The sequence below is a fragment of the Camelus dromedarius genome, chromosome 19, assembly GCF_036321535.1.
Source record: "Camelus dromedarius isolate mCamDro1 chromosome 19, mCamDro1.pat, whole genome shotgun sequence".
Taxonomy (NCBI): Eukaryota; Metazoa; Chordata; class Mammalia; order Artiodactyla; family Camelidae; genus Camelus; species Camelus dromedarius.
This window is the reverse complement of record NC_087454.1, coordinates 24,472,306-24,487,658: the sequence shown is the minus strand read 5'-3', so window position 1 is coordinate 24,487,658 and position 15,353 is coordinate 24,472,306. Positions and strand designations below refer to the sequence as shown.

The 15,353-nt window shown below is 51.8% G+C and overlaps 1 protein-coding gene across 1 annotated transcript in view; it reads left to right on the top strand.

Moving 5' to 3' along the window:
- Window positions 1-11,766, top strand: part of MDGA1 (MAM domain containing glycosylphosphatidylinositol anchor 1) — a 57,089-nt gene extending 45,323 nt beyond the window's left edge. Inside the window, exons 13-17 of the mRNA XM_010977646.3 lie at window positions 327-479; window positions 865-999; window positions 5,582-5,712; window positions 5,890-5,998; window positions 6,783-11,766. Coding sequence (XP_010975948.3) covers window positions 327-479; window positions 865-999; window positions 5,582-5,712; window positions 5,890-5,998; window positions 6,783-6,874 — 620 coding nt within the window. The 3' untranslated portion in view covers window positions 6,875-11,766. The remainder of the gene's footprint in view (window positions 1-326; window positions 480-864; window positions 1,000-5,581; window positions 5,713-5,889; window positions 5,999-6,782) is intronic.
- The last annotated feature ends 3,587 nt before the right edge of the window (window positions 11,767-15,353 follow it).

Below are 15,353 nucleotides of genomic sequence, written 5' to 3'. Positions count from 1 at the left end.
AATATTTTGACAACTATATTTCCTATAATTGATTTCCTTTGTAACCCTGTGTTTTTCATTTTATGCCCCTTAATAATTATTAAGAGATGGGGTCCTTCACTTCACCAGATGCCAGTTAGGTTTGCGGCACAAAAAAAATTTAAGACGTCCTGTTCCAAGAACAAATTTGTCAGAGGCCCCATTGCTTGGTTTCTGAAGCCCTGGAATCCTGGGCCCACTGCTTGTATGTTTGGGAACTGCCTCAGGGGTGGCCAGGGCTGGAGCAGGGGACCTGAGGAGGCTGACCCTCTTTGTCTCACTCCCTCCCCACCCTGCCCTGAATGCAGACAACACCTGCCACTTTGAGGATGAGAAGATCTGTGGCTACACCCAGGACCTGACAGACAACTTTGACTGGACCCGGCAAAATGCCCTCACCCAGAACCCCAAGCGTTCCCCCAATACTGGTCCCCCAACTGACATAAGTGGCACCCCTGAGGGTAAGGACATGGCCTGCTGCTAGGGATGGAGGACTGCTTCAGGGAGGGTTCTAGCCCTGGGGAGCTCCAGTCTAAGGGGAGACACAGTCCTATCCTTAAGGACCCCAGTCTGAGGGGAGGTACAGCCCCGCCCTTAGGGAGCCCCAGTCTGAGAGAGACAGTTCTGTCTTGCTAGAGGATTAGGAGGAAGAGAGACTGCTGCAGAGCTAAGAGCTCACAAATGCTGGGAGTCCTGTGCTGTGCTGTGAGCAGGGAGGACAGGGTGGGCTGGTGTGAGGCACCTGGGATTCAGACAGCTGATACTAAGGCAAAAAAGGAGTCAAGTGATAAGAGGCCTGGGAGGGGTGAGGAGGAGGCTGTTGGCACATCTGCCCCTTCCCTGCAGGCTACTACATGTTCATTGAGACATCAAGGCCCCGGGAGTTGGGGGACCGTGCAAGGTTGGTAAGTCCCCTGTACAACGCCAGTGCCAAGTTCTACTGCGTCTCCTTCTTCTACCACATGTACGGGAAGCACATTGGTGAGTCGAAGGACCACCAGGTAGTCTGCCTGAGCGTGTGCTGGGGCTGGGAAGGGAGGGGGACCTATTGGAAGCTGGGGACTGGCTTATGTAAGACCTGGGCTTCCCAACTTGGCTGAATCACAGATCCTTGTAGGTGGTGTGAGCAGAATCTGGGTTTGGGGGAAATCCAGAGCCAACTTGTCTGAGGTTTTGAGATGATCAAGGCTTTCTGAGTCTACAAAGAAAATGGTTCCAAAAGAATGAGGTGGAAGTCTTGGAGGGGATGGAGAAATCAGCTAAGAGGTTGCTTGTATTGAATGCTTGCCAGATGCCAGGTGACATCCTGGGTGCTCTGTGTCTGTGGTCTCATTAACCCTCACAACCACCAGGTGAGGGTTACCATGTAGATTAGAGAGGTTAAGAATTTGTCCAAGATCACACAGCAACCCAAGTCTGTCTGACTCTACCAAGCCTTAAACACAGGGTTGGAAGGGAGCTGCTTTTTGAGCAGTGAGAGGAAGTCTTCCTTCCTAAGCATGGCCATGAACCTAAGGAGTGCTCTTTAGGAAGAGATGGTACTGGTAGGAGTGTCACATTAGTCAGTGAACTCATCAGTTCAGCCATCACTTCTGGAGCTCCTGCTCTATGCCAGGCATCAGGTGCTGCAGTGAACAGGACGGACAAATTCCTCATCCTCTTGGCACCTACAGTCAAGTGGGAAAGACAGACATTAAATAACTAATTGCACCACGTAGGATTTAGTGACCACTGTGATGCGTGTCTGCAGCAGAAAGACAGAGGCCAAGACAGCTGCTAACAGGGAGACCTGACTGACTCTGGGGGCCTGGATATAGAGGCTCTGCTAAGGAAGTAACCATTTTAAATTTATTTATTTATTTATTTGCATATTTATAGGAAAGATAATGTATTTTTGCATAGGTCAGAAGGTACAAAAGGGTGCATAATGAGAGTCCCTCTCCCATCTCAGTCCTCCTGCCACCTAGAGTCCTTCCCCAGAGGCAATCAATGTACTAGATTTGGTGGGTAAACTTCCAGAAATACTTTATGCAAATAGAAGCCAGTAAATATATATTCTTTTGTTTTGTTTTTGTATATATATATATATACAAGCCAGAGAAAGCTTCATTGCTTTCCTCACTGCATGGTAGAGGAAGTGACTTTAAGCAAGCATCAACCTAAAGGCTCATTGTGGAGAAATGTCCACAGCTCGAGTGCTGGGTCAAGCTGAACTGATGAACTAGAATGAAGTGGGATGGAACCTTCTGCATCCACTGGGGCCCCCAGACCATCCACACAATCCAGTTCACCTGTGGCTGGGTCTGGACTTTGTGAGAAGCTTCCTGTGGGGTATGTGGAGAGTGGTGGTGACCAGGACTGCCCTGCCCTGCGCTGCCCTGCCCTGCCCAGCTAGAGTAACCAATTCAAACCAATCCTGGTTTGCCCCAGCCTTTCCCACTGTTGACACTAGGAGTCGCACATCCCAGGCAAATCAGAACAGGTGGTCATTTTATCTTCAGCTCAGGAGGGGATCCAGCTGGCAAGAAGAGCATATTGGCTATTATAGGGCCCTGGGAGATCAAGCCTTAAGAGCTGGGATGCCCAGGTACCTGGGTGCAAAGAAAGCTCTGAGGGAGCCATCTGTGCTCCAGAGCTTGCTTGGCGTTCCCAGCGGGTGGGACAAACACCAGTCAGTGAAAGCTTCTGGGAGACAGGTTTGAATTCCACCTGAGGAAGATCCTATAAGCATCAGATCTGCCCAGCAAAGGAGTGGGCTATCTTGTCCCTGGACAGGAGGACTGTCCAGCAGGGGTCCTGTGCAGGGACCCCTGTCCCAGGTCATGTTACTCCCCTGCCCAGTCCCCTTCCATCACCATCTTCTCCAGGCCTTTCATACCTGACCCAGCCCCTGCTTGCTTCTCTGACCTCATTTTTTGCTTCTCTCCCCTGACTCCACTCAGCTCAAGCATACCAGTCTCCTTTAAATAATTGAGGCAGGTTCCTGCCTTAGAGGCCTTTGCTTGTGATATTTCCCCCAGCCTGGAATGTTCTTCCTCTCCCCTCATTCAGGCCTCCTTGGAGAGGTCCCTGACAGCCCCACCTAAAACAGCTCTCTGTCCCTTTCCTGCATTATTGTCTTCATAGTGCTTACCACCAAAAAAGCGGGAATTCCAGGAGGCAGGGGTCTTTGTCCTATTCATGGATGCGTCTCTAGTGTCTAGAAAAGTGCTTGCTCAATTAATTGAATGAATGATAGGGCTGGGCTTGATGAACCGTAAGGGAACTTCTAACCCTGAGACTCTAAGAAAGCCCTTTTTCAGTCCTGATGACAGTCATAGAAAGTTCTTCATTGAACATTCAAATATTGAGAACAGATAGAAATTTGTTGGAAACTTTCCCTCAAGGAGTCAAATAGGGAGAGAAGATGTGAATCCCAATAACTGCCACACCACAGAGCAGAGGGCTGTCTGGACACAGGGAGCTGCAGTTTAAGGACTCAGTTCCCAGGAAGCACAAAGGGCTCCCAACGCAAGCCCAGGAAGACTTCTTGGAGGAGGTGATGTTTCAGAGAGGCCTTGAAGCACAGGAAGTATTTGGCCAGGGGAGCATAGTAGGGGAGGGCATCTCAAGCAATGGGTACATCCCGGGCAAAAGCCCAGAGTCTGGAGAGCTGGACTGTGTCCAGGGTGCAGCATGTAGCTCAGTTTGGCTTTGGAGGTGACAAGGAAGGTAGAGAAGAATGTAGTGAGCAGGCATCCTTATGGCCCCAGCTTACCCTGTGAGAGGCTGTCAGGAAGCAGGGGAGATCTTAGAGCTGGTAGGATGATCAGAGAAGAGGGCAGAGATTCAATTTCTGTTTAAGCAGTGAAAAGGTGGGGTTCCCCAACTAGAGTCCTTGGGGCAGGGTGGTGGAGGAGGAAGAAAAGGTATGGGAATTGAGGCTGGACCCCAGGGGTGGTGGGATAGGAACAGGGGGAAGATCTCCGGGAAGAAGAGAGGGAGGTCCTTTTGAGGCTGGTGGGGAGCCCAAAAGGCACTGAGGCTTGGGCCCTGACTAAGCCAGTGTGGCATCTCTTGGCTGGTTGCAGCCCTCTCAGGCCCCCATCTGCTGGTGAGGGTCCCCCACGTGCCTTGAACCTTTGGTGTGCTCCTTCCACAGGCCTGGGCCTGCTACTGGGGAGAGGAGGGTGTTTCTTGCTGTGCTGGCCCCTCCTCCCCCCTCCCTTCTCACCCCACCTGGCAGCTCTGGGCACCAGCTGTCCCCAGACCTTGTGTCTCACTGGCTCTCCCTGGTCCAAGCCAACTCTTTTTGTCTCAGGCAGGTAACATTTGGTGGCTCTCCCCACTGGGGTTCTGTCTATCTGGTGTCACAGATGGTGTGGCTTTGTCTGTGGGCAGCGCCATGGAAATGCCAGCCACCAGGTGCCATTTAAGATTGATTCCCCTTCCCTCCGAGCCAGGTCTTTCATGTCACAGGGGGCTGGAGGTGGGCTGGAAGAGCTGGCGAAGGGCATGACCTTTCCTGGGTGCTCTTAGCCAAGGCTTGATCCCCTCCTTCTCTTCCACTGCCCCTCAGCACCTCCAGAATTTCAGGCCCTGGGTCTGTGAGCAAAAAAAGCTCAGCACCCCCATACTAATACTTCCAGAATTTCACATTTTACCACAGCTATGTAGCATATATACTAATATCTTTCTTTAAATCAACTCACTATTTTTTTTTCTTAGCTTTGTCCTAAGCATCAGTATTAGAGAAATCATGAGTTTGAAGGGCTACTTTATTCACCCCTTAAAACATACATATAAGTATTAAATTTTTTATTGAGGTATGATTAACATTATGTTAGTTTCATATGTACAATGTAATGTTTTGACATTTGTATATATTGCAAAAAGATCACCACAATAAGTCTAGTTGACATCCATCACCAGAACTTTTTTTCCTTGTGATGAGAAATTTTAAGATTTATTCTCTTAGCAACTTCCAAATATGCAATACAATGTTAATAACTATAGTCACCATGCTGTACATTATATTCCCAGGACTTATTTATTTTATGATTGGAAGTCTGTACCTTTTGACTTCCTTCACCCATTTTATCCACCCACCACACTCTAAGTACTAAAAAGTTAAAGTCCATTCCTGTACCTCCAGAAATCACCATATGTATCATGTACCACCAAGTGTGTGCATTGAATTGCATGCTTTGGGAATCCTGCTCTGGGTTCAGACATGGGCCCCACTGTCCTGGGACAACTCCCCTGTCTAGAGGAGGAAGGGTGGGGGGGGTGGTATGTGTGTATGTATGTTCCAGGGATAGGGGATTAGCTGATTAGGAAGGAATGGAAAAAAATGAAAGAAAACTTGCAAACTGTCCTGGCGAATGGAAGCCCTGCTGCTGTCCTCTCTCTTTCCCATGCAGCGGTCCCCTCTGGGATAAGGGGACACAGAACCAGTCTGCAATGGGGAGAAGGTCCCATCCAACGGGGACATTGCTGTGGGGAGTGGTAGGGAGTCAAGCTTGGTGAATGGGGAAAGGTGAGGGTGCTCCCTCACTGCCCCATCTTCTCATGCCCACCACAGGGTCCCTCAACCTCCTGGTGCGGTCCCGGAACAAAGGAGCACTGGACATGCATGCCTGGTCCCTCAGTGGCAATAAGGGCAATGTGTGGCAGCAGGCACATGTGCCCATCAACCCCAGCGGGCCGTTCCAGGTGAGTCTGCCGGTGCTCCTCACTGCTCTCCTGGCCCCCGAGCTTCTGCTTCTGGGAGCTGAGGAGGAAAGCATGCAGGGATTGGGGGGTCTTTCGGGTAGACTGAGGCTAAGGGCTGGAAGCCTCTGGTGCAGAACCTCCCTCACCCCTGCTTCCTGCTCTTTGACCCCACCCCAGATTATTTTTGAGGGGGTTCGAGGCTCGGGCTACCTGGGGGATATCGCCATAGATGATGTCACACTGAAGAAGGGAGAGTGTCCCAGGAAGCAGATGGATCCCAATAAAGGTGCAGGATGGAAAGAGGGTGGGGGGATTGCTGAATATTCTGGGGGGCCATGTGGGTGGGCACTGGTGTCAGGGGAGGCATTGGTGTCTGAATGGGAGTTTAGAGTGGCTGGATGACGGGATGCATGTGTCAGTGACTGTGGGAACAGGTGCCAGTATGTGTGGTACCCACCTTGGGCCCCACCCTGGCTCAGGCTGTGGGACGTATATATGGAGGACAGTGATATGACCAGATCCTCCTGTGAGCTTACTAAGTTGTTTACAGTAGCAGCATCTCTGTCTGGGTACATCTGTGTGTGTTGGGGGTAGGGGAATCCAGATGTGAACATGCACCCCCTCCTACTTCCCCCACTGGGAGCCAGGTAAATGCAAGCAATAATAACAGCTTGCATTTACCAAGTGATTATGGTGTACCAGGCGAGGTACACACACCTGTATATGCATGATCTCATTCATTCCTCACAACAGTCCTCTGTGGTGGCTTTTACTATTAGACTCATTTTACAGATGAGGAAACTGAGGCCACTGATATTGAGTGAATTGCTCTTTGTCTTAGTGAGCCGCAGAGCCAGGATTTGGATCTTGGCAGGCAGAGTTAACCCCCACACCACACCACCTCACGTCTTACGAGTGTGTCTCTGTGCACAGAGGGCCGTGCCCACCTCCAGGTCCCCCAGAGAGAGGGACAGAGTAATGGCCCCCCCATGGTGTGCATTCCTGCTCCTCCCTGGCCCTACTGAGCTGACGGGAGCCCTGGCCTGTCTCCCTTTTCTCTCCTGTCACAGTGGTTGTGATGCCGGGCAGTGGAGCCCCCTGCCAGCCCCGCCTGCAGCTCTGGGGGCCTATGGCCATCTTCCTCTTGGCGTTGCAGAGATGATGAGTGCTTCATGGCCCCCCCACCCCGCCCCCGGCACACCAAAGTGTCTGCATCGTACCAAAGACTGACCCCCGCCAGCCGGGGTGCCCAGGGGCAGGGCCGCCTGCCAGGGAAGGGGCCTGCATTGGCTGCGAGGATGAGCAGAGAACAAGTACAGAGGCCTGGCACTGAGGCCCCAGAGAGAGCTGTTACACACACACACACACACACATACACACACACACACACACACAGATATATTAAAGCACAAGTTTCTATCTGACCTGCCAGCACCTTCTTTACTGCAGAGACGGGACTCGCCTGAATGGCATCCATTACCCCAGGGACCTTGGTGCCATGTAGGCCTTGTCCTGGCTGCATCCGTGGTGTGTTTCTGACCTTCCCCTGTCCCTGACTCAAGGCTGAGCTCAGCCCAGTGGCTTTACCAGAAGCCAGAGGGGAGAAGACATGGGAGCCCTGCCCTTGGCTGGCCTCTGGGACTCCCTGGATGGGGGAGGCTGGGGTCAGGGGGGCCAGGTGGGACTTTGTGAGCTCTGTGAATATCCCCATGCAGGGAACAATGAGGGAGATGAGGCACCTGCTGCATAAACTCTGTTCCCAGAGCAAGGGCCAGAAGCTGGAGACCCCAGGTCACCTAGATCCCCTGACCCATCCCTGGAACGTCATATTCCCTATCACTGTGCCCCCTTCAAAGGGATCCAGTGCAGGGTCTTGGGCCTGGGCAGTCTGAAGACTGATCCGTTCCCCAACCTCTCCTTCCCACTGCACCCCACCACACAAGCAGCTGCATTCCTGAGAGCATAGTCCCCACTCTGGTCTGTTGGCCTAACCTCAGCCCCCAGCTGCATCCCCGAGGAGCCAGGGGGAAGGGTTGGTGGCCAGGCCATTTTCTGAGGTGAAGCTTGACTTTGAGAGGAACAGAGGAGAAGTCCTGCTTTTGTGATTTCATACCCCCATATTGGACACTGATTTTAGGAGTAGAGGAGTCTCCATTTTTTATATACTTGCCGTGAAGGGGTGCCCTGGATAGGGGTGTTTGTAGGGGGGCTTTCTTTCCCCCTCCACCTCAAAGCACTGTCTACTGGGCTGTTCCCTTCCCCGCCCAGGGTCAGTGAAGAAGGAGGGGTTTGTAGAGCCAGGGGTGGTGTGTGGGGCAGTTGCTGGTCACCATGCTCCCTGGGAGTTGAGCCTCATTCCCCAACCTTGGGTGCTGGGTTGGGAGGCTGAGACAGGCATGATGGGACCTAGACCTCCTCCTCACCATCACCCCTGAGCCCCCTACCCAGATGTCCATGGGAGAGAGAGGGCCCAGCCCCCTTCAGGATGATTTGTCATGGATGTGTGCATGTGGCCGTGTGTGTGTGTGCACGCATGTGTGACCATGTGTGTGGACCCATCTGTGTCTGTGTACCACTGTGGGTACATCTCTGGCAGGAGAGTGTGCAAATATGGGGCTGTGTGTGCAATTATACATATCTGTTTGTGAGGCTGGGACTAACCCCCATCTCTGTGAGTGCCTGTGCGTGTCTATCTTCGTGAGTTTCATGTATGTTTGCGGAGTGCTGGCCAAATATGCCACTTCAGCCCTATTCTATAATCTCAAGTGGCCTCTGACCACCTGAATTTCTACCTTTTATCCCCTATGGTTGACAAAGAGCTTACAGATGACCCAACAGAAATGCAAGCACCTTCAGTTGGGGGGGGGGTGTCACAGGGCTCTTCCTGGAGCATTTGGTGGGGACAGCTGCAGAAAAGAGGCAGCACTGTGATGCCAGAAGGCAGGCAGGAAACCAGAGCAAACGCTGCCCATCTCAGCTCTGCCAGGCCTGTGTTATCATCATCACCAACAGCTGGTGGGTGGCCAGGCCAGGGCTGGAGTGGGGCCTTCTGATACCTGACCAGCGTGGCTGCCTTCCCAGCCCAGCCAAGGTCTCTGTCCGAAATGAGTGGCTCCAGGTTCCCAGAACATGCTTCCATCATGTCTGCTGGGTATTGTTCCTTAATTGTCCCATCTGCACAGGGTCTGTTGCCCCAACTAGACTGTGAGCTCCTCCTCTGAGCCTTCCAGTCCTCTCTCTCACCCCATCCCAACCTCATGCCCAGCACAAGTAGGCCTGTTATGGAATCGCTCAGCGGGCTTTGCCCAGTGGGATGGATTATATAAATCAGTGGTTCCCAGCCTGTCTGCAGAATAGGACCACCAGAGAGTCTTTTAGAAAGCACCAGTGCTGGGCCCTCCCTAGAGATTCCAGTTTAATTGGACTGAAGTGCAGCCTGGCATCAGAAATGTTTAAAAGCTCCTCTGGAGAACCTGAGAGTGGGAACCACTGGCCCATCACCTGTCAGGTGCTTCCTCCGTGCCCTCACTGGGGTGGGTGCTGGAGATTCAGAGATTGGTAGCCGGGAGCACTTCCTCCTTGGGGCTCAATGGTGCCCTGTGCCTACTGCCCTCAGAATACCTTTGAGTGCATCTGTCCCCTCTCTGACTGCTCTGTGAAGGGGACCCTGTCTCCCTTGTTCACCGACACATCTGTAGAGCTGGATACAGAAAAGGGGCTCAGCATATGTTGGCTGAGCTGAACTGCAAACATGCTGCCCCCGAGTTCCTGGTCTGTTTGGAGAGAGGGAACATGGTCACATGGACAGAGTACACAGGACAAATGAGCAACAGGGAACAGTGCCAGAGGGAGATCAAGGTGGGCCTGGGCAGCACTGACTTGAGGGTGGCTTGACCTGGGCTAGCAATGTGCCTGAGTGAGCTGCTGAGGTCCTTGGTCCTCACGTGTGTCTGTGTGTGCCAGCTCGTCTGCAGGGGATGTGGGTGTCAGCGCATGCTCACCTTAACAGTGTGTGTGATTTGAGCACCTAGGAGTGTGCCAGCATGTGTGTGTGTGTACGAGGGGGTCTGCAAGGAATAAGTGTCTGTGTGTCGTCAGGTGACTTATGAGTGTTTGAGTGTCTGTGTGTGCCTGTGAGTCAGCCCCTCTGTGTCAGTGTCGGGTGTGTTGTGTGTGTCTTCGTGTGTCAGTGATTGTCAGCAACTGTGTGTTGGTAGGTGGCCCATGAGGACCCCCAGCCCAGGGGAGACCAGGCTGGCTGGATCCAGTGCATCTCCCCAGTGGTAGTCTCGCCCTCTGGGTCAGGGTGGCTGAGGCATTTTGTGGCCTTAAAATGGGGAGTCCAGGGTCAACCTTCAGGGTGTTGGGGTCCTCCACCCCTGTCCCCTTCAGGTTGGTGTCTGGGGGACAAAGGGACTCCTGGGGCCAGCTGTTGTTTAAGTAGGAGAGAGGGAGTCTCAGCTTGGCTGTCTGCTCTGGGACCATAACCAGACACCAGGCATGCCGAGCTGAGCCTGTAGACCAAGCCCCCACCTCCTGGGGTGCTCCGCCCACCTCCACCCTCTCTGGGATAGCTCTGACTCCGCTTTCTCATTCATTTTCCTTTCTCCCTATGTCCCTCCAAAGTCCCTGGCTCAGGTTGACAGTGCTGGGACAGTACTAGTCCAAACTCCTCATGGTCTGAATGAGAGTGAAGACCAGAGAGGGAAAGGGACTGGCACAAGGTCACACAGTCAGTTAACATGAAGCCAGCCTTTGAAGCCAGGTATTACAGCCCTGAGGGTATCACACCTCTGGTCATTGCCCCTGGGGTTTCCTGCCAGGCAACAAGGAGGAGCTTGGTCAAACAGCCCTGTCTCCTAGTGCCTGTGCAGATATTACAGTTGTTACTGGGCCCTGCACTGGGAGAGGTACTATCCTTGCCCCCAAATCTGGCCTCGCATCCCAGGCCACAGCCCCTCCTGCCCAGTTCAGGCCTGGGTGCCTCATGGAGACTACCACCCTCTGCCCACACTGGTTGAAGCTGCTGCCCCTCCCCCAGGCTCCCAGATGAAAGGGACTCTGTTTCCCCTCCCCTCTGTCTTCACACGAGCCTGGGCTGGGAATGAAGTTCAGTGTGTCCTCGTGTCCTCGTCTCATTGACTTCCCTCTACGGTCCAGGGGAGCCTGGGAGAGCAGGGATAATCCTTGTGTTTTCCTCTTCCCAGACAGCTCAAAAGGGTTAGGGGGTATTTTCAGGGTCTGTCCCGGGAATGGGGTGGGTAAACCTGCTCAAGAGAGTTCCCATAGGGCCACTGGTTGAGATTCTGGGTTCAGGGGAGCCCTCCCCAATTCCAAAGGCAGGATAGCAACCCCCTCTCTGTTGAGTCAGTGCCATTGTGTTTGTGCATATGAGAGAAGGTGTGTGTGAGGGTGTGTGTTGGGGCAGAAGGACCACTCTTTCTTGGGGACTCCTTGATCCTTAGAGCTGGAAGGGACCTTAGAGAACATCTAATCCAGTGCCCCCACTGTACAGGTGAGAAAGCTGAGGTCCAGAGAGATGGCACTTGCCTACCACTGTCCCCTCACCTCATGTCACCTATATTCATTTCCCAGGGGCCCCACTGGGAATGCCCCTCCTCCGGGCACCTCCCCCGCTCCCAGCCGCCTACATAATCACCATCTCAGTCTAGTTCTGCTGGCCCCTCTTCTCTGGGTGGTCTCCAAGCATCCTTCCTGCCCCAGGGTGGGCAGCTCACCAAGGCCTTTATCCCCAACCCAGGAGAAGGGACAGGGGAACGAGGGGACTGCTCCAGCCCTGAGGCCTCAAAGACTTGGGAGAAAGCCAACCCCTCCATGCCCAGGCCCATCCCACCACCAAGGTAAAAGCACAACAGGAGACCCTCATTAATGGGTGAAAGGTATTGGGGTTGTTTTAGTCACATGACCCCATCCTCACCCCTTTGCCTTGCTCTCTGTCTCCACCCCAGCCTCTGTCCCCATTTTGTCCCCCTTTCACCCCCACGTCCCCCAAATGTAACCTCTAGTTGCGGACGCGGTTGTTTCAATCAATAAAGCTGCAGTGTTCTAGTCCTCGGGGTCAGGCTGTGTGTGTTGGCTGGCAGGTGGGTGGAATGGGCAGCCCAGGCCTGGAGGGGGCTCCCCTAGGCCCCAGGAGGGGCCGTTCTTCCCTTTGATGCCTGATACTGTGGATCCTGCTCTGTGGCCTGGACAATGGGGACCTACGGCCTGGTGTCCAACCCAACGAACTCAGGTGGCCTCGTTCATTTGTTCTTTCAACAAATACTAGCTAAATACTGCCTTTGTGGAAGCTCCTGCTCAGTGGGGGAGATGGACACTAAGCTCATAATTACACTGGGAAATGTATCCTTATGGACACAATTGGGGCTGTGAAGGAAACTGGTGCTGTGGAAAAAGGTAAGAAGAAGGTCTTATTTGAGTTGGGGCTGTGGGGAAGACTTCTCTAAAGAAGAGACATTTAGGAGACAACTAAAGAATGATTGGAGTTAGCCTATTGGGGCAGAAGGAGTCTTCCAAGCAGAGGAAACAATATTCACAGGCCAAGGGTGAAAAAAACATAGAAGTCTCAAGGAAGGGGACAGAAGACAAAGAAGGAGGAATAAAGTTGATCCACTACCTGTGCCAACTCTGCTCTTTCCCTTCTTGGCACCAACCCCCATATTTGTCCTACACGCTCCTTCTCCCCCTTCCCCCAATCACTGTGTTCCTGTCCTGGCCCCGTAAACCCCCTGCACTCTACTTGGGGCTGCCTCCCTTATTCACCACCAGTTAGCTGCCCATTCATCCCAAAATTATTTTGTGCCAAACTTCCCCTTTTACCAGACCTCTCAGAATCCTAAAACTTCATGCTGGGTGGTCCTTAAAATCACTTATTTCAATCATCTCCTATACTTTCCTTGGGAAAAATAGGCTTGCCAAGATCACAGAGGCAGGCAGTGATGAGGAAAATTCACTCTCCCATGAAGGCTTGTGAAGCGACCCTGAATCAAGGGCTCATGTGTCATGATATGAACTGTACCACGAGATCAGGCAAGTGACAGGAAGAGAGCTTTTTGTGTTACTTAGTAGTAACAGGCAGGTAGAGCAAATAGTTTCATTTCTGTGTTTCAGATGGGGAAACTGAGGCTCAGAAAGGTGACAAGACTAGGGGCTCCACATCCCACCTTTATCAGCTCACACCTTGGGTAACTTCTTGCTGCCACACCAGGGATTTCTCTTCCTGAGCTTGGAGCCCACCACTGCTTTGGGTTGGCTCATTGGGTACAAGGAAGAGAGATTCACTCAAGCTCACTCAAGTCCAGGAGCCTTATTATGGGGCTCTACATCTATGGAAGGGGGACAGATACTCTGAGAAAGCCAAACACAAGAGCTGTAATAGGGATGGATTTCCTGAACCAGATGGGTATTCTAGATTCAAGGTAGTTTTAGGAGTTTATGGGTCCTCACCTGGCAGAGTAAAGATGGCTGCTAATCCTCTGTTATCTTACCTATAGAGAGGGGACATCTAATTCCTTTCTCCTTGAATATGGGTTGGTCTTAGTGACTTGTTTGACCAACAGAATGTGACATTTTGAGTTGAAGATGCCTTGCAGCTTCAGCTCAGTCTTCTTGGAATGTTCTCTCTGGGAGCCATGGACCACCACATAGGATGTCCAACTCCTCTGAGACCAATTTGTGGGAGAGGTCCCGTGAGGGGCTCCAATTGATCAGCCCAGCTGAACCCAGACTTCAGCCCGGACCCCCACACAGCAGCAGACATGGCAGTGAAGCTGTCTTGGACCCTCCAGACCACCCCATCCACCAGGTGAACACCTCCATCGATGCCTCAGGTAACAGAAGAATTGACCAGTCCAGCTCCACCCAAATTCCTGACCCACGAAGTCATGGAGTGTAATAAATATAATTGTTGTTTTAAGTCCCCAAGGTTAGGGGTGGTTGGTTACAATAGCAATAGATAACCACCCTGCCATGATTCAGCCACTTTCCAGCATCTGCTTCTTTTTGCCCACACAGTTCTCTTCTGACTCATAGTGTCTCTTCCTTCATTACTTCTACTTTCTGGACATCATGACCTCTCCAGATCCAACTCTCCCTCATGATCTTCCAGGGGCAGCTCCCAGCATTCACTGACTCAGCCTCTCTAGAGAAAGAGCCCACTGGACTGGCCCACCATTTTGTGCCCAGTCATACATACATCACTGGGAAACCTTCTGATTGGTTGCCCTTAGGTTAAGAGTCATCCTGACTCAGTCAGCTGGTTTGGATGAAGGAGTCATGAATATAAAACATGGGTGCCTGGGAGCTGCTGCTTCTAGATAGGCTGTGGGTGGACCCACTTCATAGGGGCAGGTGGCTGGCAGGCACCATAAACTTACTTCCTTGGTTCTTCCCTCTTTCGCTCTTCCTCAAATGACCGTCTGTCCCCAGAGGAACAGTTGTGCAGTATGTGCCCTATGAAAGTGACCCTGTCCAAGGACAGGTCTCAGTGCAAATTATATAGGTAGGTCAGGTAAATTCCAGTAACAGAGTCTTGAGTTATGCACTTAGAGTGACTCAGATATTTTTGTTTTCATGTTTACAGATGAGGAAACTGGTGCTCAGAAAAGTGCCGTAGTTACCCAAGCTCATGCAGGTTAGAAGGGGAAGAACCTGGAGGCATATCTAGGTTTTTTGACTGTGGTGCAATGTTTGTTCATGTCAGCCAGGTCCTCTCCTTCTCTTCTTCCCCTTTGGGATTATTCTGTTTTTCTCACCAGCTTATTCCCAGGAGCTGGGAGAAGCAGGGCCCTTTCCTGTATGGCCCTCTGCTTCAGATGAAAATTGTCCCTGGTCCTGATTTTCTATTTCTAGCTCCCTGACCTTTTTGTAAATGTCCTTTGTGGAAAGCTACCATAACACCTTTTTAGAAAGAGGTTGGGTATAAATAAATCCAAGAAAAAAGTCGAAACTCTTCTCCTTGAAGTCACCCCAACCCCGGGTGGAGGATTCCCTCTATGCTGCTTCTTGAACTGCCTGCTCCCAGATTCCTTTCTTTCGTGCAGCCCCATCAGTGCCCAGCCCGTCTCCCGGCTCTGAGGTCAACTTGGCAGGCCCCTCAAATGCAAATCCTACCACTGGATCCATCACCCTGTCTCTCTAATAGTTTTGATCTTTAAAAATGTTTTGAGTTTCCCATTTCTCTCTGGCCTCCAGAGACCAGCCAAAGCTCAGCCAAATGGAGTCAGCACTTTGCAAGTCCTCACTCCATTTACACAGGTTGCCCTAAGTAGAGCCCCACTCTCAGTGCCCCCACCCCCCAGAGCACCCACCAATTCACTCTCAGCCACAAGGCAGTGAGAAGTAGAGTAAAACATCAGTCAGAGAGGCTGAGAGTGCCAAATGTCCACACAGTGGGAGTCGCTGCTGCCTTTTAGAGATGCCCATAATATACTGTTGAGAGAGAAAAGCAGATTAGAAAAGAGCATGCCTTGTACTCTCACATTTTTTTGTGTGTGTAAAATATCTCTGTGTATTTGTGTATGTGTATTTTCTCTAAGTCCAGAAGAATATTCACTGAGCTATCTGTCGTTATCTCACTGGAGAAATTTCAGATCATTCTGACTCACATCTTTAGACTTTTC